At 38.1% G+C, this 24,936-nt stretch overlaps 6 protein-coding genes across 18 annotated transcripts; all 6 read left to right on the forward strand.

Annotated features, from left to right (window-relative positions):
- Positions 1-79: 79 nt before the first annotated feature.
- On the forward strand, positions 80-2,701 carry LOC103944166. The gene is made up of 9 exons (XM_009354582.3): positions 80-347; positions 449-576; positions 662-709; positions 796-909; positions 1,002-1,070; positions 1,137-1,193; positions 1,331-1,456; positions 2,182-2,262; positions 2,393-2,701. The coding sequence occupies exons 1-9, from the start codon at positions 170-172 to the stop codon at positions 2,456-2,458; spliced, it is 867 nt and encodes a 288-aa protein (XP_009352857.2). The 5' UTR covers positions 80-169; the 3' UTR covers positions 2,459-2,701.
- A 567-nt stretch (positions 2,702-3,268) lies between these two features.
- Positions 3,269-4,239, forward strand: LOC103944167. Its single transcript, XM_009354583.3, has one exon. The coding sequence runs from the start codon at positions 3,449-3,451 to the stop codon at positions 3,899-3,901; it is 453 nt and encodes a 150-aa protein (XP_009352858.1). The 5' UTR covers positions 3,269-3,448; the 3' UTR covers positions 3,902-4,239.
- A 3,826-nt stretch (positions 4,240-8,065) lies between these two features.
- Positions 8,066-9,241, forward strand: LOC103944168 (protein E6). Of its 2 annotated transcripts, XM_048591378.1 has the most exons (2): positions 8,066-8,577; positions 8,674-9,241. In XM_048591378.1, exons 1-2 carry the CDS (start codon positions 8,150-8,152, stop codon positions 8,984-8,986), a joined length of 741 nt encoding a protein of 246 aa, XP_048447335.1. In that variant the 5' UTR covers positions 8,066-8,149; the 3' UTR covers positions 8,987-9,241. The 2 variants fall into 2 exon arrangements, with proteins under 2 accessions (XP_048447335.1, XP_009352859.2); XM_009354584.3 differs by having other exon boundaries at positions 8,066-9,241.
- A 4,380-nt stretch (positions 9,242-13,621) lies between these two features.
- LOC103944169 lies at positions 13,622-16,131 on the forward strand. 3 transcript variants are annotated; one of them, XM_048591157.1, is made up of 4 exons: positions 13,860-14,360; positions 14,526-14,783; positions 15,468-15,626; positions 15,722-16,131. In XM_048591157.1, exons 2-4 carry the CDS (start codon positions 14,733-14,735, stop codon positions 15,998-16,000), a joined length of 489 nt encoding a protein of 162 aa, XP_048447114.1. In that variant the 5' UTR covers positions 13,860-14,360; positions 14,526-14,732; the 3' UTR covers positions 16,001-16,131. The 3 variants fall into 3 exon arrangements, with proteins under 3 accessions (XP_048447115.1, XP_048447114.1, XP_009352860.2); XM_048591158.1 differs by lacking the exons at positions 13,860-14,360; positions 14,526-14,783 and adding an exon at positions 13,622-13,834; XM_009354585.3 differs by lacking the exon at positions 14,526-14,783 and having other exon boundaries at positions 13,866-14,360.
- Positions 16,132-16,783: 652 nt separating this feature from the next.
- Positions 16,784-19,448, forward strand: LOC103944170 (protein NUCLEAR FUSION DEFECTIVE 6, mitochondrial). 10 transcript variants are annotated; one of them, XM_048591162.1, is made up of 5 exons: positions 16,785-16,964; positions 17,070-17,191; positions 18,341-18,412; positions 18,499-18,570; positions 19,176-19,448. In XM_048591162.1, the coding sequence occupies exons 1-3, from the start codon at positions 16,807-16,809 to the stop codon at positions 18,358-18,360; spliced, it is 300 nt and encodes a 99-aa protein (XP_048447119.1). In that variant the 5' UTR covers positions 16,785-16,806; the 3' UTR covers positions 18,361-18,412; positions 18,499-18,570; positions 19,176-19,448. The 10 variants fall into 10 exon arrangements, with proteins under 10 accessions (XP_009352866.1, XP_009352865.1, XP_009352863.1 ...); XM_048591160.1 differs by having other exon boundaries at positions 18,517-18,570; XM_048591161.1 differs by lacking the exon at positions 19,176-19,448 and adding an exon at positions 18,926-19,135.
- A 1,285-nt stretch (positions 19,449-20,733) lies between these two features.
- Positions 20,734-23,516, forward strand: LOC103944173 (protein DEHYDRATION-INDUCED 19 homolog 4-like). The gene is made up of 5 exons (XM_048591156.1): positions 20,734-20,949; positions 21,055-21,194; positions 22,070-22,147; positions 22,245-22,531; positions 23,154-23,516. Exons 1-5 carry the CDS (start codon positions 20,865-20,867, stop codon positions 23,260-23,262), a joined length of 699 nt encoding a protein of 232 aa, XP_048447113.1. The 5' UTR covers positions 20,734-20,864; the 3' UTR covers positions 23,263-23,516.
- Positions 23,517-24,936: the final 1,420 nt, after the last annotated feature.

The following is a 24,936-nucleotide window of genomic DNA, read 5'->3' on the forward strand; positions in this document are numbered from 1 at the left end:
TTTTATTTCGACGTTTCTAGTAATATCGATGAAAGGGAATAGTAAGTCGTTGACATGTCGTTTCTTGCCACTCGACGGCGTTGCAACTGACGATTGACTGAAAGCCGAAACTAAAACAGTTATCGCTGCAAATTTCGAGAGATCGGGAAGCTCAAGCACTCAATCACTGATGACAAATTCAGTTCATCTGATTCCGTTGCTATTTCTATTTCCCGCCTTCTTCTCGTCGTCTCTCTTCGTTCTCTCCGAAACGACATGCTCGCCTCCCCACACCGCCGACGACGGCGGCCGCGACGGCAGCTCCCTCAGCCAGCTCCACCAATTCAACCTCAAGATCGCCCGCTTGGGTATTTAAGCTCACTTCGTGCTTCGCTTTCTCTTTATTTTCTTTAATTTGAGTGATTTGTTAGTTAATTCTTGCTTCTCAGCTGTTAATTTCGTTGTGCAGAGTCCATCTTAGCAGAAAGCATTCAGAATCTGAGCGAGAAGATAGTTCGTATCGAAGAGCGCGAGAAGCGCATTGACGAAATGTCGCAGAAGATCCATCACTTGCAATCTGTTTTATCCGCTCTTAAGGTTCGTTGTTTCCCGCTAAATTAAGCGAAATTATATCAGAAAGTTTAATTATGTATGAACGTTTAGCTGTATTTGCATATCTCAGGGCGATTCGATCCGTGCCGATGGAAGGATCAATGCTCTGGAAGAAGAGGTTTGCATTGCATTTTTCTAATTTGTTTTTGAAAATTTTCAATTCAGTGTGGGATTTGAGAATTAGGATTTGGAATGCTTATTTAGGTACGGATTCTATGGGAGGCGTCGAGAAAGTTAAACTTTGATCTTCATGTTTTGGAGTCTAAGGCACAGGATGCTGAGGATCAGCTCAAAACAGTTGCCTCTCAGGCTCGAAAGGTCACATATGATACACTGATATGCTTACTACAATCTTCGGTCTATGAGTATGGTGATCATTTTGCGATTGACTTCCTTGTCTTTGATTTTAGATGACCGACATTGTTACCGAACAATGGATTCAAATTCAGCGACTCGAGCAGGCTCTTTATATTACGCAGGTAAGCATTTCATAAGTTTTACCAAATGGATTTTGGTGGTTCACTAATATTTATTGGTTTAATCAGGTGAGGACTAAGAGGCTTCAAAGGGAAGTGAGCTCTGGAAAGTGCACATTCTTGAAGGTATGAGTCAGTGTGAAATATCACTGGAACTCAAACCCCATCACCACTGACAGCGTCAAGTCTTCTCAATGAATGGCATATTTTCCATTATACTTAATATAACTTCACATTAACCCATTGAATCTTATGGCATGCAGTTCATGAACAGGCTTTATGATGACCATCTGCTGAAGATGGTTGGGCCCAACTTGAGATCCTATTTCTCTCAAGCTCAGCATCAGTTGAAGAGAGTCTTTGAAGCAGTTAAAAGGTCTCACCACGAGGTCTGTACCGAATCTTTTTTTTAATTAGTATGTAGCAGCTGTAGGAAAAAGAATTTCCTTCAATGTTCTTATGAGGCCCCTGAGGCCATCCTGTGGAACACCGATATAACTTTCTGCCATTAAGTTTGAAGCTTTGTAGATTTGTAGATCCTGTGGCATATGTGATTATATAACTTAAATCTTTGAAGGTGTTGGGCTGTAAAGTTTTGTGAAACTTGCCCACATAACATTGTGGAATGCGGTCCTTTTTGTAAGCTCAGTCTGTAGGAAGTTGAATCAATCATTGATGGAGAAGCATGTCATGAGCCGATGAGCGTATGCTAAATAGTGGCTTTTCATTAGTTTGATGATCTATTCCTGCCCATCAGTAATCTCATTGAACAGCCTTTCTCACCATGCATCAAAAGGTTGCTGAGGACCGCTCCATTTTGTACTGCCACTTGTTGTCCCCTTAAGTATTTTTGTATAATAATTTAGAAATAATTAAGCACCTTTGCATTTTTTTTGCCCATGCGTGGCTTGGTGTTTATGGCCTAGGCAGTTTACACGCCCGATAAACAATTCTCATACAAGCATGTAAGGTTGTATAAAGTGAAAATATCATGTTTGCTTCGGTCGTTTATCCATTGTATGAGGTGGTCATATCACCTCATCATTTACCAGATACTTCTGCTTCAGTTGTTGTGCTAATCCATTCCTGAAAACCCTAACTTTGTTTACAGCAGTTGCAACATTTCATCAAAGACAAACTGGAAGAGAATGAATTTACCGCAGCCCTTGCCCACGAGGAATTAGTTTTCTTTATGGTATGTATTCGATCCTTTCCTCTTTAATATTTTTGTTCTCCTTTCTGGCACAGCTTTTTTCTGAAGAAATACATTCACGTCGAAGCATTTTCTTGTGATATTACCCTTAATCGATGTTGCTATTTTCCAGGCTTCTGCCGTAATTACCTTCCCGATTATGAGTGCTTGGATGCTGCTCTCATCAAAATTCCATTAGTTGAAACCGTTACAAGTACTGAACGAAAGAAATATTCGAGATTTTGATTACGTTCTAACAGGTAATTTTGATAGCTATTGTTTCCAAGAGCATTATATTGGCCTTAATTATAACATTTTACACATAGATCAATGCCTACAAGAGTGAATGTAACGATTACATAAACGAATCAAATGCCGAATTCTCTTTGTATAATATTTCAAAGACGTATCTGATGCAAGGGACTTGGAGGCTTGTAGCTCACGTGGTTAATAGCATTTACGTGTCATCGTCTTGTGTTCGAGTTTGACTTTCCTCTCTTTTCTGGTATTGCTTGTATCAAAAGAATCAGCCATTTAATAAATCGAATGCAAGTCCGACCAACTTGATCACCTTGGCCGTGAAGTTTAGAGACGCTGGGGAGAATTGAACAGACGGCCTCATGCGTAGGAGAGAAACTTTACCTATAACGGTAATGTTATTATGATGGTATCTCAAGTTACTCTTGCAACATAAAGTTGAGATACTGTCACGGTGTCACCATTACATACGTTTTTTCTGTGCAGAGCCACTTAGTACTATGATTTAGTTGTATTCTTCTTTTATTTATAAGTAAGACGTCTTAAGTTTAATTTTTGCCAAAAAGCAAATTCGAACTAAATTATCATAGCTAGGCTAGCTTATTGTTAGGCTTAATTTACACCGATTCCGCTCCTTAGTGTAGATAATATCGTAGTATGTTGAAAAAAAAAACACCATATATCCTGAAGATATTATAATCAAATTTCAAAGGTTTGCAAATCGTGAACACGTTTACCCTTAAGGTTTCGGGTCCATTTTTCGCTTTTTCTAGTATCGCTTGTATATAAAGTTCACAAAGAAATATAATATAATATAAATCTTACCACATTAAGAAACCTTTATTCTTTGCTAAAATGTGAACTACCCTTTTGGCCTCTCTCCCCAAGTCAACCTTATCTTTGCGATGGTAGAAGGATAAGCACCAAAACAATGGAGGACACCACATGGGAGCAAAAACTCAATGCCCTAACCCACATCCTAATCAACCCTACAACCGCACCATCTCCCCACTCCCAGCTCTTCATCGCCACCCAAATCCCCTGCTACCTCAACTGGGACTACCCTCCAATCCTCTGCACCAAATCCACCTTCCCTCCCATCCACCTCCAATTTGCCATCTCCCTCTTCCTCAAAAGGGTCTCCAGATTAGGGCTCCCCCAGACCTCCTGGAGGTCCAAGTGCCCTTACCAGCTGCCCCCGCCATTGGTCCTTGCAAAGGGCGTAGAGGAAGCTCAGTGGGGTGAGGAGCAGAGGATAGAGAGGTTTAGGAAGAGGATGAGGAGAAAACGACTTGGTAGTGATGTGAATCCTTTGCTTCCTATTTTGGTTCCCAATATGTTGTTGTTTTTTCTTCTTCTTTGGAACCCTAGTATCGAAAATTAGACAAATTTTAGGGTCAGAGGCTTCCGTGTCGCGTTATCCTTCACTCAAGACATACAAAGATTCCTGTATTCGGATCTGCCCACATGAATCCGTGTGGGATCCGAATACAGGGAGTTTTTCTTGTGTCTTGCGCGGATGCGTGACGCGACACGGAAATCTCTACCCTAAAAATTAAGTTGTACTTGGACTAGCTTAGCTAAAAGTGGTTCTTCTTAATTGTATCTTAATTTGTATCTGAGTTTCTGGGAATCTGTGTTTTATTTATGTTTTCGGGATGTATAAAAGAATGAATTTGTACTAGCTTAGCTTTCAGCTGAAATCAGTAGTCTTTACAGATATATGTGTTGTTTATCTTGAGCATTAGCTCCTCCACTTACTTTACAAAGCTACTCTGCAACAAAAAATTAAAATAAAAGAAGGGACATCAAGAAAAAAGTGAAGAAATACAATGGCAAGTAGAAATGGAGAATCTTTACCTGTTACTGGTTGTATATTTTATTGTGTTTATATATCTATGTCTATATAGTACGTTAGGAAGAATGAGAAAGATAAATGCGAAGATATACAACCGATTGCAAAATAATCTGTCTAAAACCACACTTTGAGATGAGAAAGAGAAACATAAACCCTATGGCGTGATGATATGAGAGTGATAGACACCCGGTTAGCAAAACGAATTCGGTCCTAAAGGCACACTGAGTAATTGAGATTCTCTTCGGATCTTTGTGTTGGGAGCCGACGGATTCAAAGATTCGGATCACTTATTTTAAATCATATTAACTCGTTAGCTCATTTAGTGGCTTACATCACACAAGCCAACAGTTTAGATCTCTCTTTTCCTTGAACAATCCGAATTTCTATATTCGTTGGCTCCAAACTTCAAGATCCGGACGGGATCTCGATCCCCTTAGAAGCACTAAAACTATGCGTCCGCCAATCACGCAACAGATTTCACATCATCCAAGAAAAAAGAAAAGTGTACTAAACATAAAGAAAAAGAAAAGGGGTTTTGGGAGCTTTGTCAAACACAAACGTTGACAGAAGCATGTTCCATTGTTTAATTATATTCCTTCCTCCTGAGTCAAGAGATGGTGGTAGTTGAGGAGGAAGGACCCTAATTTCCTCCCCAATGAGGAAGGAAGATGGAGGAAGAGAGAAAGGGGACTGATTGGCCCACCTTTGCATCAATCAGTTGCTTCAATCTGCAACTGCTGTAACCAAACACTGAAGACTTACTCTCACATGGCTACTCACATTAGTTGGCACACACCACTTACCACGCGCAAAACTTGAATACCAAATGTCATTGCCAATGTAGGTCACTGGTTTAAAGTCATTTAAAAAAAAAATGATTAGTTGGTGATTTCGTCAAGATAATCCACACTTTTGAGGTCGGAAAGATTGACAGAGACATTTCAACCTTTCTTTGGCCATCATGTGTGATTAGCCAATATCAAGAATCAAATTCAAGATATGCTGTGTTGAATACGGGTCTAGAATTCGTTCCTAACCGTTGGACTACCCAATGGTAGTTAAAGTCATTTTCTTTGTTGGTGTGGATAAGTTGAGTGCAGCTTACCTGCAACGGAGATATATTATATTTGTATATTTCTCACTTATGATCAGAAAAAAGTACATTCTCATTTCAGGTAAAATTTTTATCCGCTGGTCATTTACTCTAGAAAATCGAAATTAAGAAATCGAAGTTAAGTATGCAATGTTTAAATTTGAATTGGGTAACTACAGAAAATAAACTTACATAATGGGAAATGGGAAATCATCTATAGGTTAATTAAAGACATTGTGTGATTGCACCATTTGAGGCTGCTTTTTCAAAAGTTTTATTTACTGCTTTAAGACCAACCCTTTTTTCTGTCTTTATTTTCTGCCAGGAAGGTGCTAAATAGGCTTTTCTTTTTCTTCCTTTCTTTTGGCTTTGTGATACAAATTGACATGGTCCAGGGTTTTTGGTGGGGAAGGCAGAAGCTGGTGGTGCATATATTATCATGGACGAAGCTTCTTTTAACCTTCCACCCTTTTTTTTTTCCCTTAAAAATTCACCTGTAAAAATAATAAAATGTGACATAAATTGGAATTGAAGAAGATACAACCAACCACAAAAACTTCAATATCATCTTCTTCTTTTTTTCACTTTTTTCTAGTAATAATTTAATAATTTAAGAGTTGTTTGATAATCATTTCATTTCTAGTTTTTAGTTTTTGGTTTTCACTGTTTTGAAAACTGAAAACAGAAGCCTTGTTTGGTAACTACTTTTAGTTATAAAAAAAAAAATGAAAACTAAAAGTTGAAAAATTACTTTCTTGAGTTTTCAAAATTTGGCCTTGAGTTTTTACTTTTTGGTTTTCTATTTTCGTTTCTTTTTTTATTTTTTTGGAAATCTGAAAGTAGTTATCAAACAAGATTTCAGTTTCCTAAAAAGTGAAAAATAAAATAAAATAAGCGAAATGGTTATCAAATGCCCCTAACTAATAGATAAATGCAGTAGTTGGGATGTAAATATTAGCAGATGAGCCTGTTATGAAGTATATATCCATCTTCTAGTCACTATTTTTGGACCATATGACAGATGAGATTGTTACGAAGTATCCATCCATAATTAAGTCATTCGAGTTTTGTAGTTATGCAACTTAAATGACTAAATACAAAGTTAAATTGTAGAATCTAATATGACAATATTGCAAAACCAATCACGCACTGTCACGTTAATATCTATGAACGCGTGATTGACATACCATCACAATCACACTCACCTCCACCGTCAAGATTAGAACACGAATCAATCTTCACTGGCAGTAGTCTGCTTTTCCGATAAATTTGACCAAGCATACAAGTGCTGCGTGCACCATATGATATCATATGGTGTGTCTGCCCTACCAACTCCACAATCCACGCATAATTACACGGCCATATCAATGATGTCGATGTCATGCTTCTTCTTTGGCACGAGTTTGATGTCCTCCGGATCTAATTGTTCGGAACCTATAATTTGTAAATTCAAACTATTCAAATTAAATTTGATAGTCCTCATTAGCTTATTTCGTTGATCATCTCACACAAATCAAGGGTCCGAATCTCTCTCTCTCTTGAACAATCCAAATTTGTTAGTTTTTAATCTCTGAATAGTGAGATCCGAAGAGGTACTCAACTCTTCTGTCACCATTTGCATTTTTTTTCTTTTCCAAATGATCCTTTGTGAATTGTGATATTGCAATGCAGATTGCATCCTTTCTTCTTCTTTTTTTCCCTCAGCTTTAGGGAACATCATGAGCACCCTCAATTAAAGTTCACATTCCCTTACTAATTGTGTTAGCTGGGTTGTTGTTGTTCTCATTCATCTTATCATATAATCGACTTGCTTAGAATGAAAGAATAATCAATGGTCATAAGCAAATTTCTTTTAGCAAATGCTTATTACACCGTATTAAAGAAGAAAAACTTCGGTAGTGCTGTTGTACTAGTGCATTTCTCGCATTAACATGAGGTCGGGTGGACACTAAAATATAGAGAGAATTTATACTTTTGTGAGAAATATTTACAGATGACGTTATTGAGGTGTCTCTACTTAAGTTTTTCTCCTCTTATAAAACAAGTTCAGAGCTAAATGACAGGTTTTTGTAGATAAAATTAAAATGGAAACGTGGCTAATGGGGATGAGATCAATTTTTAACATGAATAATCGATGAAAGAGAGTCTAAAGCCAAACAATTTGAAATTAGATCATCTTCAGATCTCTACCTCAGGAGTAGATGGGCCTGAAAAATCAGGTCATTCGAGAGAGAGAGAGAGAGAGAGAGAGAGAGAGAGAGAGAGAGAGAGATAAGGAGATGAGGGTGTGAGTTTGTGTGTGAGGTAGGCCAGTAAAATAGGTTCATAGAACTGCAAAATTTAAATCAAATGATCTAAATTTTTTAATCCATTTGCTTTGGAGGCAAAGATTCGGAAATGATCTCATTGCAAACAATTCCAATAGTCTTAACAAAGAAAAAAAAAACTTACTAACTGGAAAAAGGAGCAAAGTGCTCAATTGTATCCAATGTGGGGACCAGAAACCATCACTCATCCTCCACCCCATTTTGCACCCAGTGAGTTGAAAAAATTGGTCGAGAAAAAGAAAAAGGTCCTCTATATAAACAATGCACTACCCACTACCTCTCCCTCCACTATAACACTCCCACACTTCTCACTTCACACTTCACAGCAGTTGCCTCCCACAACAATTGCCAATCATGGCTCCTCCTCCTACCAAATTCTTCTCTCTCCTCTTCCTCCTCTCTCTCATCCTCCTCTCTCTCCAAGCTCAAGCCAGAGACAGCCAATTCTTTAGCAAAGTCGCCAGCTCCAACAACAACAATGTGAAGGAATCAGAGCTCCCCAAAACAGAGTCCCCAAAAACAGAGACTCCAAAAACAGAGTCCCCTGTTTTCAATCCAGAAAAAGAGCAAGAGCCAACTTTCGTTCAAGAGACTCAAAACGGATACGGCCTCTACGGCCATGAGTCCGGCCAGCTTCCTCCTGCCACCTCCACCACTGGGACGGAGAAGCAGCACACTACAAACTACCCCGAAAGGTACAACACCCACTACAATCCCAACGAAAACAACTATTACAATGGGAACAACTTTGAGGCCAACCCTAATGGCCTCAGCGACACGAGGTTCGCTCAGAGCAGCTACACCACCACCACCGCCACCCCTAACAACCACCAGAACAACAATTTTGAGGCCAACCCTAATGGCCTCAGCGACACGAGGTTCGGTCAGAGCAGCTACACCACCACCACCGCCACCCCGAACAACTACCAGAACAACAAGTACTACAATTTTGAGAAGCAGGGGATGAGTGACACTAGGTTTTTGGAGAACGGCAAATATTACTACGACGCAAGAAGCGAGAGCAACTACAACCAGAACCAGTATGGAAACTCTAGGGTTGTGGACTCCAAAAACTGGTACAATAACAGGGGTAATAACGTCAACGGAAATGCGAATCAGAACACCTATAACACCATGGAAGAGTACCAGACCGAGGAGGAGCAACAGAGCGAAGATCAGTTCGTGCCATGAGACTTGTTTTGAGTAGTACCACTTTGCTGTGTTTTGATATGCATTTATGGTAATATGTTTAAGTGGCAAACAAAAGAACATGATTAAAGATAGATTATTGGTTTTTCTAATGTTTATTTATGATATATATTGTCTCTGTTTTTGCATAAAAATGCTTTAAGTGTTCATGCTTTGAGAAAGATCAAGTTTGTGGACTATGAAAGAGTCAATAAAATGTATACTAGCTTCTTGCTACAACAGATTTTAGTTGGTTTAGTTTGATTTGCAAATTTGGTTGGTGTTTTTATTGTATAAGAGCGTTTTTACAGGTGGTTAAGTTATGGACAACGTCGATATTAGACTAATGAGTAGTAGACCGCTAATTTGTCTCTTTGAAGGCTTAACAACGATTGAATTACCAGTAGACTAAATACCCAACGTTGCTTTTAAGTTTTCAATGTGGCTTAAGTTAATTTTCCACTAATTAGTTGGTGAAAAGAGTATAATAGCTTTCGAGTACTTCAATCTTTTGACCAAAAACTTTATCTTTTTCCCCCTTGTTTGGATGGATATATCATTTACTTTAGAAAAGTATCATACAATACGAATTTAGATCCGCTATGGACGTTAGTGTACAGAGTTTAAGGACCAAAGAATTTAGGTCTTTGGTTTGTGGGAGAGAGACGAAATTTTTGGTTTGTCAAGTGAGTCAGCATAACGAGTTAATAGGGAGTGTCAAATTCAATTTGAGTGGTACGTATAGTTTAGTCCTTGAATTATGAACGAGATCTAGAGAAAATCTATGTCTCATACAAGACCATGAAAATCCTCATTCTTCATACGCAAATGTAAACACAATTACAGGTATGTGCAGTGGGTTGACATAGTACCCATGTTATGTTGAAATTGTGAATCCATGTCGAGGAATTAGAGCCTTGCTTTTTAGGTTAAATGACTTTCGTCTCTTCATTCATACTCGTTAGTTTTGAGTTCGATGTTCGCATTTTTAGTATGGTATTAGAGACGGCTATTCACCTTTTGAAACATACATCAATCCATTAATCATAATATCCCACCCAGTGGATGCATATTAATAAGCAGTTATATGTGAATGAGGATCCTCTTTGTGAGGATCTTGGAGATCCACAAATCATGTCCGTTCATCGTACATCGTGCGGCCAAAAATCATTTTAAATATTTTTATTTTAAATTAAATATGAATAGTATATGACAAAAACTGCACAATATACAATGAACGGACACGATTTGAAAATTTCCAAAGGATCCTCGTAAAGAGGATCCGGAGAGAATCCTCCTCGGTTATATGTTATAAACTAGCTCACTTGATTGGGACCATTCATAGGGTATGCAGTTGCTCTAGGAGATAAAGTTATTTTGCAATTTGGCCATCCAAAACAGCAAAAATTAAAGAGAAAAGCTAGTTAGAAATCAAAACACTTTAAAGTCTCTGTCAAAATTTAAAGGAAATTATTAATAACGCTCCAAATAAGTTATTTGTATTAAACAGCATAATAAAGAAACTGTATTATAAGGAGTGTGCAATAACTATATCGGAATGCCGCTAATAGCTCTCAAATTGTAGTTTCGTTTCATTGAGTTTTCTACCTTTCCCATCCATGGAAGAAAGGCATGCATGTGGCATTTATCTCATAAGCTAACCCAATCAACTGGGGACCAAATAGGGGTAACTGCTTTCTCTAGCAGCAAAAGCAATTTTGCAAAGAGAAATGGTAAGGAGACTCTCTTAAAGTGAGATTCTTCATGAACTCGTTGTTACCTCACAATTTAACGTTAATTTACATGTCAACATTATAAAATATTATGTCAAAAATATAAGATGATAGAAAGTCCATAGAAAATCTCACTTTTAAAAGAGTCTCTTTAGCGTTTATCTATTGCAAATGTCTTTTTTTATGGATATGGATGCCCACTTCACCAAATTATACTGCTATAGATCCAAATTATAGTATATAATTGCATTTGCAGTGCTAGCACTAATGATGAGGGAAAATGTGGGACGGAAGCCACCCACTACTGTTAACCACGCACTCTCTCTCTCTCTCTCTCTCTCTCTCTCTCTCTCTATGTATATATACTTATTTGGAATCTTACTGTAAAGTAACATATAAAATCGAATGAAAATACACAAAAGCCTGACTGCCTGCTCAAGGATTAAAGAAATTGGAGTGCAAGTATTGTTAAATAACTCAACTGTCACGAAGTGTTTGTAACTTTGTATATGTTTCTTTCTTTACGTGAAACTTGTGTCTAATCTCTTTACTCGCATGATCTTTGTGTATGTTTTATCTTTCACATGTATAATGTGTTTATCTTTCTCATCATGTAATATTCGTATTTATTATTTCACCGCACGTGATATCACATGAAAAAAGAAACAGACACAAAAGTATTCAATTTGGTTCCCTCCAATACCAAAGTATTAAACCTTCGAGGGTTGGATCCAATTGAAAGAGAACCCTCCATACGTGTGTGATACTCTTAAGTTGCAGGCCGATGAACTTTTCTTAAACCCAAGGATGGATTTGAGGTTAGAGGTTCACCAGATGAAGAACAAGACAGTTAAGCCCATAGTTTGTGGCGTTGCGTTCATGGGTCTCTCAAAAAATACCAAATGACGCATTATGTAGCCCACTATGAACAGTTTGACCTTTAACAAGGTGGAGGAAACATTTCTCATGAACTTATCGACAGGTCCACGGTACGCGATCTTCAACTTATGCGGTGTGTATCAACGATTGAGAGTCGTTAATTAACAGTTCTCAAACTTTGCACGCCTAATTAGTGAATGATAAATCTACACCCTTATCATATAAATTGCGACATACACTGTAGTCTGTCGAGCTCACGTGTGTCGTTTTGAATGCCGATCCTAATAACGAGTCACGCATGCTTCGAGTTATAAGATCAGCTCACGTGTGCATGCGACGTTGACGTTAGCACTAGTCATAAATTATAAAGGAAAAGTGCCGTGTGAGCTGGGATGCATATGAGATAGGAAAATGGTGGCGTCGGCATCCAGGCTTGGATTTCCTAGAGGCGGGTCACTTCACTTGGTTGGCACTTGGGGTTTGGCTGGCTGGCCGGTAGGGGTAGTGTTGGGTTTTCAGTTTGCTACTTGGTACTTGCTGGCGACCAAAACAGTAGTTTCAATGCTTGTGTATCATTGTTTGCCACGTTCGGGGAAGTTGTTTCTGACCAATTTTGTCCCTACTTGACCTACCAGAGTAATCATTCTTCATCACCATTCACTTTCAGTCTTTCACCATTCACCTTCCTCGTCTCATCGCACCTCAAGCTACTGAGGCCATCCCTCGTGCCATTTCCGACCGAAAAGGGCTAAATCATCGTTTCGTCTATAATTTTAGTTTTACAAAAAATTATTTTTAAATAAACAGTATCAAATTATACTTATGTACTATAACACTTTTAATAATTAGTTTTAAATTTATACTCTAAATTTATTGGTTGCTTTAATTAAACTAACTTTTAATATTTCAAATCTAGCAGTTGAATTTGAATCAATTATTGCAAGCTAGACCCCAATAAAGGGCTAAGAGGGAGCTACATTTGACCAGTTTGAAACCCCCTTGGCCAAATAAGTTTGGTAGGCTTTATAAAATTATATCCTAGTTGGATATAAGTTTTTTTGACAAATCATGTCATTTTTTCGGCTTTTAGACCTTTTGGCTTGGTTATCTCAAATTTAGCGCTTCATATTGTTTTTTTTTGTTTTTTAAAGATGGACAACTGATGGCAAGCCACGGTTATTCACCCATTTCGAGGGTCGGAAAGACTCACAGGCATTTCATCCTTCCCCTGACCACAAATCTGGCTTCCACACCAACAACGGGTTTCAAACCTGAGACCTCCGGTTTTTAATTTTAAGGAAACCTTATAATCCGTCATTTACTACTAGGCTACTAACTCGTGGTTCATTTCTTCATTTGTTGATTTAGGAAATCATCTTGAAGTACAAGTAGGGCATCCCTCCTGAAATCCAAGGACATGAAATCAATGCAACATATAGCAATAAGGGCTAACAAGTGAATGAGTTCAACAACCCAGATATTGAATCCATCAAAAGGCTAAACCCCATTTACCATTTTTGGTAATTGGTGGACAGTAGTGATCGCAGGCCTTAAACTGCGAGTCACTGTGGGTTACAGAAGAACGCAGCTAAAGCTGAGCTTGTCCTTTTACAATTTACAGATGCCTGTTTTAATCTGCAATTTTGACCTCTTATAAATGCATTATCCATTTGGATACAAATTGAACTCAGTGTACTGTTTAAGTAGACAATTAAAGGTTTTACAGCTTCGTTCACTTGTAAGTAATAAGTTTCAAATTTTACTAATTTGAATCACAGAGTTCAATACCTGATTATTATAATTGACATATTACTTGACGTAATTGTATAGAAAGAAAGTAGGACCACCCTTACCCCAATACTGTTCATGATCGGTCCTCCAACCTATTAGAAAGTTCTTGGAAATGTCCCACAACTTTATGCAGGTGCAGATCCAAATTCCAATCAGGCACCAACTAGGCTCCCGGGTTCAATTACTCCGATCTTTCGTTGTCAATCGTATAGAAACACGAAAAATGGTTTTGTTTCTGTCAAATTATTTTGAGTAGCAATCTGCACTCAATATTCGATCTTGATCACGATTAAATATCCGATTAATGTTAACATGTCGAACAACCCAAATTAAAGAACTGCAACATCACCTATTTCTTCTGTTACTTAGTCTATTTGCAGTTGGCTTTTGGAAAAGGTAGCAGAGATTGCTCAACAGCTTCAACCTCCTGGCGTAATTACCTTAATAAGTATATTTTCTCATGCCTCATTGAAGTCACCTAACCATTTGATTGCCACATGGCTTTTAAATTATTGTACTCGGATTCAATAATATTATTAATTATCATTTCAATGTTCAGCAATTGGTTTAGCGGTGTAAGTCTCTAGTTGATTTGATGAGGTATCCGATTTGTAAGGACTTGAGGACGATATATATATTTATGGTGAGTTTGATTCTAAGTTGAAGTCTACCGTGACTTACGAGGTAACGGTTCATTGTGAAAGTATCTTTTGAATATCCTCAAGATTAGTGGTTAAACTGTTGATTTATAGGACAGGTTGAGGGGTTGTGTGAATTTGCAGTTAAATTAAAAGGTTGAACCGGACATGTAGGGCCGTAGCTCATTTAATCAACTGATGTAGTATTAAACAAAACAAGCCTTGTATTTCCATATATCGTTTTCTCTCATCAGTGTGGGTATTCCGTTCTCCTGTGAATATATAGTCTTCTCCCTTCTTCTTCTTGCTCAAGCTCTTCAAGCCATGGTCACAGATGTAAGTAAACATTCTGCCTGAAGGACTTATAATTCTTTCGAATTTCGAAATGTGTATTTGTTTGTTAATGCTTTTGTCAAGTTTGTTTCTTCTCTGTGTTCTTGGTACAGTGTTTGGATAGGATTATAGGACTGATGAGAACTGAACTCAGTTTGCTGTCTGCAGATGTGGTTTAGACTAGTTGGTCGGGGCAGTGCGTCCACCTCCTTGTACCTAAGTTCAAATCTCCTCCCCATAGATTATAGTAGTTTTAGATATATGGTTTGCTTCTGGCTATGGTTTTGTTCACAGGCTCACAGTTGCTGTTGTTGGATTCGGTTTTGTTGAAAAAATTATTATTTCTGGCTTTAGAAGGCAGAACTGGAGACATGCATGCTTGTTCTGTATGAGTTCAATTTCAAGGAGGAAGTAGAAGAAAATAGTGTAATTAATCAATCTTAAGACTTTAGTTTTAAAGAAATGGTGTCCAATGTTCATCTCTCAGCTTGAAGAGATCATGATTGGAGCTTATAATTTGCCAAAACTCAATGATTCCATATCTTAATTATTCTTTGTGAAGCATGATTTAGATAACATCAGGAGTCTTCTTCCTAACATGTTTATCGGAAACATTAGTGTAGCGATTTCGACGCTCATATGCACTCCAAACTGAATATTTTACGATTTTCTCTTCAATCGTAGGAGGAGTATAGGAGGCTAAAGAACGAGCTTTAAACTGCTAGCCTAAAATTATTGGATGCGTACCATGTTGATGCTAGATTAAGACTGCTTTACTTTTCCAGTAATCTAATCCTGCTTATATATTAATTAGAAATCGGTTGAGCTGCAGGCATAGAGAGCAGGTAGACCTAAACAATGCAACTACTTTATAGGTCTAATCCTTATTAATCAACTAATGGGGTTTAATTTTAATAATCACAATTAGGGATCTAATACTACTACTGATGATTCCCTCTCTTCCACCCTAATCCCTGCATTTTCATGCACAATCTTTCATTTTTTAACAAACAAAACAACTAGGATTTGAGCCTAAAACCTACATTTTTTCTGTTGCGTTTCTTTCTGTAAATCCGCGATCCACTAAACGTTGAACTGTTAAATCCCCAGGATCATGACATGCACCATGGATGGCCCCTAGGGCTTGAGATTATGAACGTGAGACTTAGAGTGATGGAGAGCTTACCAGCTGCAGTTGTAGGGCGCCGGTCCTCGCACGTGCCCTCCGCCAGTTTCACCTCCTTCTCGTCCTCCAACCTTGACACCGAGGTAATCCTAACTGACTTTCTTTCAAGTGATATGGTTTCCCACATTGCTAAATCGTTCCCTTCTCATGCAATGTGATTGTGTAATTCCCCAACTAGTCCTCAGCATCCTTCTTCCAAGACCACAGCACGTCACTAGGTCGTCTGATTGGGATTCGAACGGGTGATAGAGGACGTTTGTACTTACCAAATTCCATTCGCTTGGAAGAGCACGAGAGGATTTCGATTAAGGGTTCGCATTCTGATGTGTCTACGAGACATCGAGTGGACATGTCTCGGCGTATCTGCATACCGTTGCTGCTTTGTGCTCTGGTAAAGATCAGCAGAAGTAAGAACAAGAGCAAGTCAAAGAAGGCAAAGTTTGATGGCAGAAGCTAATTTCTACACTTCCATACGATGAGAAATAAATTTCACTTCCTTATTATCGTGCCAAATTTCTGTAGCCATTTTGTGTACTGAGTTATTCATTGCGACTCCATATTTTATCACAGTTGACATGTTGATTGAGAGTCCCCATGAATTTGAAATTGGACGAAAACATAAGAGTATAAAGTGTAATTTACTCAACAATAAACTAGACGGAAAACAAGGTTTAGCATTTCCCATTTGATAGACAAAGCAAAATATATCTTCCTTCTTATTGGATTAACAATGGAGAAAGACGAGTTGTCAAATTTCTTTAAGGGATGGAGTAGACTAATCAAAAGAAGATTTTCTGCTTATGTATCGTGAACATTCTTAACTATTTGAGTTACAAATTAAATATCATCGTCATTTGAAGTTGAAGATTTTATTTTTGAGAAGTCGATATCTTATCATAAACTAGTTTAACTAACAATTAAAGAGATTCAAACTTGAGTGCAAAAAGACAAACACACTGTCTTAACTAATTGTTTTTACGAAGTTCAAGGTTTAAAAGAAGAAAATTGTAATGTAACGAAGATTCAAACTCGGTCATAGAAGATGAGGACACTACTTACAACCGTTAGATCGAGACTGAACTTATATAATCCCTAATCACAGCCTTCTACTTACTACCCCAATCATCATATGCCACCTCCTGCGCTCATAGGAGTAGACATACACCCGAAACACACCAGAACGCTCCTCTAAGGTCCCCAAAACCTTCTTCCCACCCCTCGCAAAATCCTAAAACCCCAAAAACCATCAACCAGCCCACAATCATGTCGTCCTTCGCCGCCGCCAGGTCCGTCCTCCGCTCCTCTGCGGCTCGAACCACCGTGGCCTCGAGGCTTGCCTCCGCCCCCAGACCCAAACCAGCCTCCTCACCATTTCGCGTCCCCAAACCAACCCAAAGCCTCTCGGCTCCTCGCATTTTCAGGTAAATCGAATGCTCATCAATCCCTAAATCTCATCACTTTCAGTATTAATTGTACTTATGCATTTGAATTTTGCTTTAAAAATGTGTGATTTGTTGGTTTTGAAGGTCGCCTGTGGAGTTGAGCTGCTGCGTGGAGACGATGCTTCCGTACCACACAGCCACAGCCTCTGCATTGCTCACTTCGATGCTCTCCGTCTCTCAGCGCTCCTACGGTTGGACCCCCGAAGGTATTCCCTCTTTTCCTTTCGATTTTCCGATTGATGATTCGTGATGGGTATTTGCTGAATTGCATTATTTGTGGCATTGGACTTGGAAATTGCTTGTCTGCTCAATTACTTGTTTCTTGTTCTATTCATGTTCTTTGTTTGTGCATTGAGTTGTTCTATTTCGGATGTTGGAGCCAATTGGCAATCGTAATTGTCATAAGCAACGCTGTGAATTGAACGAACAAAACGTTTGCATTGTAGTTTTTCTGTGTATTGGTTGATGATTGCTTGTCTGTGGTCGGAAGTTCGAGTACTGTGGTTTCCTTTAATTGCAGAGTGTTTTCTCTTTTGTTCTTGAAGTAAAATCGGGGATCCTTTAGTGATTCGTTACTTGTCATCTAGCTTAGAATTCTAAGGAATGCGGGTCATTCAGCATTACTTCAAGTCTATCTTTTAACTATTTCTATTTTAATTTTTGCATAAGGTATTAAGATGCATTAAGATGTGGGCATTTTACATGCTCAAAAGTTTTAACACTGTGGCTACAATGATGGCCTAATTGTTTTAAATTATTCAACTTTCTTTTCTTTTTGTTTGTCTGAGAAGGGGGGTGATGTTAGATGATCATGGATGGAAGACTTAAAATCAGTGAGACAATCTTTTTGCCTATTTTTGTTCCAAAATTTCTTCTTTTTCTTTTGGTCCATGATCTACCTCATCTTTCTCTCTATCTCTTCCCGTCTTGCACAATGAAAGAATGCATACGCTTTTTCTTTTGTAGGGCAAGACAAGACTAGATGAGGATCAAGCATCAGATATGGAGTGACTTGGATTTATTTTTGTTGTCAACTTCTCTTCAGCAGATTAGATAAGGAGACTATCAGTCTACAATTATCTTTTTTTTGACCTCTATGTGTAAATTGGGTTTCCTCCAATATAACATTTGTATTTCTTTCACAAATGTGCTTTTTGAAAAATTTGCATTCACCGACGATGAATTAAAATTATTAAATCACTGATGTTTTTATTCTGATATGAACCATGAAAGTTTGAATGGCAATGAAAACTCTAGCTGAACTACTTCTTTGTTATTTGTTATTTGTTATTCATGTCAGCGTAGACGTATAAGGATAGAGTCAGTAATAACACTGATTTGTTGTATTCACTCAGATTGCAATGATGATGTATGATGAATATCAGAGGGTTCGAGCAAAGTTTTATGTACTTGCGCTCTATGACAAGGTGGTGAATAAAACTCTTAAATTTCTTGATGTAAAAGGAACTAAAAATTAAATATTGGTGCTTCCTAATGGGTTTTTGGTTTAAAGTCTTTTATCTATTTGTAGTGTGATGATGGTGATGAAAAATGACGACGATGATAGTGTTTCCCAATTAAATAGGTCAAGAACTGCACTTTTGTACATTTCGGTTTCACTTCAATTGATGGTTTCATTGAGTTTTTTGTATGATAACTGTATAATACATATTTACTCTTTACTAGAAGATACACTATCCTTCCTTGCTAATAATTCGTCACTTTGTCAAATTTCAAGGGTGATGGGTGTGCTAGATTCTTCTACATGCCGAAATCTGTTAATTGCATGATCATATTTTGCTTCAACTTTGATTCTAACTCATATAGACAACCCTGGACGTAGAATATTAATTGTATTCTTCCCACTGCTTTGGCCTTCTGTTTCCAAATCCTTCCGATGCTGCTTCTCTTCTTTTGACTGTAGCTGTTTCTTTGTTTAGGGCTGTGATGATTCCTCATTAGCAGACTTCAAAATTTGGCTCGGAGACTTACCACGTTGCACTTCTGTTTACCTTGCTTATGAAGTTTAAGTTGTGAACCTAATTGTTTACTTGGAAACAAATGTCTAAACTCCTACTTTTGTCCAATCATGTACTACGCCTTCGTATGAACTGCAAATTATTGGCCAAAATGGCTGCAAGTTTCTCATAGTCTTCATAAAATTTACGTTTTTCTTTTCTTTCATTGTAGATGGATGATTGTTATCTGTTGGGATGCAGTGCATCGGTCGTAGTTTTCATGGATTTCAATGGACTTTGTAGGACTTGCTTGAGACTTGAGGCATGCTTCATCCTAGTTTAATCCACAGAATCATACTTGTTCTGCAATCATTCACGAAGTAGATGCCATGATGTTGATTTACGTTGTCTTTATAATTAAATTTTCGATCTCTGAATCCCGATGATATGACGAGGTTGAGGTCAAACATTTTGATGCAATTTCCAATCTCCGGTCTTCTTGATATGTTTTGCGTTTTAGGTAAGGGATAAGCCAGTTTAACATATTCCATGTGAAGTTGTGGAGACCTCTAGGGTGGATCACGTGTAGAGCAGCCGGACCACGGAAGTTGTCCGGCTACTCTCACAAACAGAGCCCCTTGCGTTTTGGTAGTTCCATTTCAGTTTTACTGAAGTTTCTATCTCCGAATTGTTTGAAACCCTAAACAATCTTACCATGAAGCACGGTAGTTTCTATTAATTATGTCTCACCCAACGCACTGGGAGAAAGCTGACCAAGTCGTCGGACATCCTTGGTCCATGCAGGGTGAGAAGTTTGACTTCATGAAGCGGCCAAATTTCTGATTGACCTACCCGTCAATCCTTTCGAGACTTTAAATTTGGAAAGACAGATCTCAAGGGAAGTTGAAAGCAGTTTGACTACCAGTAACCAAATTCAATCAAGACTCCCAATATGAAGAACTACCACGGAGTAGCTTAGTGGTTAGTGATGAATTTTAAGTCCGTATTTCACATGACACATCTTGAATTTTATTCTTGGCGTTGGTAAATCGCACGATGGTGATAGGAGCTGAAATGTCTTTATGTGTCTTCGGTCACCTGAAATGTAGATTGTCATAACAAAGCCACCAGTTAGTCCTTAAAAAAAAAAAAAAACACGCTGAAGAAGAAAATGTGACTATTTAAATGGAAAGGGATCTCTCTGGAACTCTTCCATCAAATCCACACAATCAACTAATTCGAACCTTTAAAATTTGATTCAACGACTATAAATAGGAACTTATTGTACAAATTATAATAATTTTAACCGTTGAATTAAATTTAAAAAATCCAGATTAGTTGATTACGGAGATTTGGAAGAAGGGATTTTACAGACATAGTTACAATTTTTAATACGAATACGGATTCAGTTTTGATTAGACCGCTAAAACTAAATACAAGGACGAGAAATGCGATATCTTTTCGCATTTGCTTTACGTCGACTCCGACACTCAGTGCTGGCCGCAGAAATTAAATATTATTCCTGCAATTAATTGCCCTTAATTAATATTTAAAGTCAGTCGTCAAATTATCCATAGTATTTATTTATTTATTTATTTATACATGCTTCCAGAATCTTAATTTAAATAAATTTATATATAAAATTCTGTTTACATATGCTTCCGGCCGCCTTCCTTCTCAAGTATCTCTCCGTCTCTCTTTCTCCGTTGGTATTTTGGAGCACACAGATCAAACTTCAACAAATATTTCAGAGAGAGAGAGAGAGAACCCAAATAATAACCACCGGCTTTACAAATTAAACCTTTTCTATAATTTGAAAGAAAATATTTTATCCAGAATTAAAATTTAAAATCAATCAAAGAGCTCAGCTTTAGCACCTGATCGAATCGAACCGAGTCGAGTCGAGTCGAATCCGTCTTCAATGGACTCCGAGTTCTGGACCTCCTGCCTCGCCGCCGCCAAACGCCAGTACACGCTGCAGCACCACCACCAGAGCTCCCACTTCGGTCCGTACCCCCCTCTTCCTCCTCTGTTCTTGTTTTTCATTTCTGATCTCTATTTACTAGTTTTTCATTTTTTTTATTAATTTCCTGGAAAAATAAATATTATAGATCGGTTAAGCATCGATGATTTCGAGGTAGAAGACGAGGTCCGACCCGACTTCCCGTGCCCGTATTGCTACGAGGACTTCGACATCGCTTCCTTGTGCTCCCATCTCGAAGACGAGCACTCCTGCGAGTCTAAAACCACCGTACGTTCTTACTTATTGTCTTTTTTTCTGTTCGATTTAGTTTTTGTCGCATAAAGTTTCATGTTTTGGTTCCTCTGGAAGACAAAGTTATGATCTTTGTTTTTCGCGTCGGTCAAATGTTATTACCCAATTTGGAAATCGATGATTGACTTTTTGATTCATCAAAGGAAGCACGCAACTACATAACTGCTTAAAAATCGTACCTTTTCCTCTTATGGAAAGAAAGAACAAAGAGTATGGTTCTCTTTTTCCTGAAATGTTTGAAAGGATTCGTACCATGGTGAAACGATTTGATTTTGTTTCTTGTTTTCGGTTGATTGCATGAGGAGTAAATACAACCGAATTTCCTAGATCAGCTAAATCGGGTACATCTTGTATATGCAAGCATATGATGCATGTCTTAGCTGAAAATGGATTTCGATGGTCAAATGCGTGACATAACTGATTTTCGCCCTCCCATTTTGTCACTCTGCATCTCTATTTCTTTGATTCTTGCCTTTGCATTGATAATTCGAACGAGAATCAAGGGATATAATTAAAGCGAGGAGTGCCGAATGAGAAAACAGCGGTGCAGAAATCGTTTCCCATGATGATTTATTTGATAGACCCTTCCATAGACTGAAATGTGTAGCTAGTTTATCTTCATACAACTCAAACAAGCTGGGAAATGCATTTTCGGATTTTGTAGTATGCCTAAGGAAATAGGAAATTTATTTGAACTCTTGTTGCTCAAGCAACCACAAATATTTTGATCCCTGAAATTGATGGCAGATGATATTAACTGATTTCTGGTTTTCATCTATATTTTATTTTTATTTTCGTCGATATTTCATGCAAGAAAGATTTATGCTGTTTTTACTTTCTCGTTTTTGCAGGTTTGTCCCATTTGCTCCGTTAAAGTTGCGCGAGACATGTTAAGTCATATCACACTGGAGCATGGACACTTGTTCAAGATATCCTTTAACCTGGAATTTAGTAAATTGGTATTCCTGACAATATATCCATGTACAAAAGCTTGATCGCTCTTTTTATTCCTTGACTGAATACCACTTGCAGAGACATCGCAGATTGCGTAGAGTTGCTGTTCCTAATAGTCAGGCACTTTCTCTCCTTGGACGGGATCTTCGTGAGGCTCATCTCCAGGTGCTTCTAGGGAGCAGTGGATATCGATCAGAAAATGCCAACGTGTCTAATGCAGCAGCAACCGATCCATTCCTGTCATCACTTATTTTAAATTTCCCTGCATCAGGAGCAGATGAAATTTCAAAATCTGTGGTAACCACTAATGAGGACAGTTCCGCAAAGAATGCGGTGCCATCACATATTTGGAAATCAAGGTACCATTTCACCTTTATTACGAACTGTGTTGTAATTGACTTCTGCTGCATCTTTCAATAGCCATTTAATTTTTCAATTATGATGCATTACATAGTTCTCACCATCGCACAACTGTTTGAATGCTGATTATTACCTTGTTGCTACCTTCCAATGTATAGTGTAAATTTATTATTTCATGTACATGGTTCTTTCTTTCATGCAAAAACTCGTTGTGCGTCGTATGGGTGCATCAAAATTTTTGGTTGAAAAATCACCAACCTTGGTCCTATAGTATGGCTAAACTGTGGGGAGGGGGACTGAACTCGGGTGCATAGGGAGGAGCATATCCACTCCCACGTAAGCCGGGGTTCTCCTATTTAGGCAAGAAGAAAAACATGTTTATGAATTTACACATGATTAGTGTAACCAAATCACTCAATTTATATGCATTTCTTAGTTCACCTAAAAGTACAAACAATGATAATAAATCAGGAGTTAATGTAGTCAGATGGTGAGATGATCCGTTGATTCCCCATCTTTCCGGATAAATGCATGCGCAAGAGCCTTTAATGCTGTTCTTTGAATCTGAAATATGTCTCTCTCTCTTTTCTCCGTCTCTCTCCGTCTCTCTCTATTTTGCAGTTTTGATCCTTCCTTAAGTTATGAAGAGCGGGAGAAAAGGATTCGACAAGCTACTGGAAGGGCTGGTTTCATGCAAGATCTGTTTCTCTCAAAACTGTTAGGTGACTAATTGGAGACAGTAAGTTGTTTCTATGATAATAAAAATGATCAGTTATTCAAAATCTTGTTAAGGGGAACTTGTCAGGCGGGAGATTCCAATGGCTCAGCCTTCTTAAACAACCGTATATGTGCCTCGTATGAGCGTAGTTGTGAGTGCTTGATCAAAATAATCTGTCTATTGTCAGCACCTTTTCCTTCAGAACGCATTGCGTTCTGAAGTAATATTCGTTGTTTTTGTTAATGGAGAAGATTAATTTTGTGATAGTTTACGGCTTTGTACGTGATGAACGGGTGAATGAAGTTTTTCAGCAGATAAGTTCAATTCTGATGATCCAGGAATATTTTCACTGCATTCTGTTGTTGAATCTAATATCATTGAAAATTTGTACGTTGTATAGCAAGTTTGTGAATCTAAAATCTTTGGTGCCCCTATGTTTTTTAGGCCGGAAAATTTGTCAGACAAATCTACATAATGGTGAAACAAAGTAAGATATGATTTTCAGTCGGCTAATCTTTGTTGGTCAGATAGGTGACGTGTTTGTGGTCGATGAGATTATTGGTAGGATAGAAAAATGAATAAACCATGGCTTGATCTTGACGTGGGTTTACTACCAAACAGGATCCCCATGCAGTGACGGACTAACCTGCCATCCCATGCGCATACAACCAAACCTACTAGCAGCCCGTTTACCCGCAGTTCATGTTACCGAGGTGATATTTTTGGTGTTGTTTGCGAGTATGTACACTCGCGTCTCTCTTGTATAACGTGACAAAGAAAATAAACTCGTGAGGAACATATTGTTCTTCCTTGATGCGTGACAAAAAAAGGGAACCTGCAGCTATTTTTTCTATCCGAAACGTGGACGGGGTGAATAATTGTTTACCCTATATTCCCTTACAACAGAGCTTTAATTTAGCTTGGCTACCACAGAGAACTGGAGGACCACAACTTGGTATTGATGTCACTACAAGTATATTAGAGAATGTCTTTGTTTAGACTACCGATAATAGCTCTTTAAAATTTAAAAAGAGGAGTTTGTATCTCAAACGATTAAAAAATATGCGTGTCTGAAGTTCGATTTTATCCTCTTTAATATGTGTTGTTTAAAAATTAAAAATTAAAATAATTAATACATTAAGGCTTATCCTATAAAGAGCTTTCAGCGTGATCGGAACACAAAGTAACACACCACATGTCATTAAGCACTTTAAAAAAATTCTCTCTAATTACATAATGACATATAACATGCTGTCTCGTGTTCCCGTCACTTGAAAACCTCTCCTCTCTCACACTGCCAATGAATTTCCGTCCTTGGGATGGAAATCGAAAGCAGTACCAAGTCAAATTTGCATCAACTTGTATATGTAATTACACATATATAGGACAACAAACATGCAGACAAATTAAGGAAGAAAAAAAAGTCTTTGGATAAACATTTAGCCTTTCTACACACACCTTCTCTCTCTCTCTCTCTCTCTCTCTCTCTCTCTCTCTCTCTCTCTCTCTTTCTGAGTCTTATTGACGAGGAGAAGCGTCTGAATTATAAAATTAAAGGAGGAAAACGGAGAGAAAGATGGTGGTGGGGCTGTTTGTGTTGGGGTGCACCGGAGTTGTGGTGTTCTTTCACGGAGCCAGTTTCTTGTTCCACCTTCTTACCCAACACCTTGCTGTTCGATCTCTCAG

This window comes from the organism of the source record quoted next, unplaced genomic scaffold, assembly GCF_019419815.1.
Source record: "Pyrus x bretschneideri cultivar Hongxiangsu unplaced genomic scaffold, Pyrus_bretschneideri_v1 Contig33, whole genome shotgun sequence".
Lineage (NCBI taxonomy): Eukaryota > Viridiplantae > Streptophyta > Magnoliopsida > Rosales > Rosaceae > Pyrus > Pyrus x bretschneideri.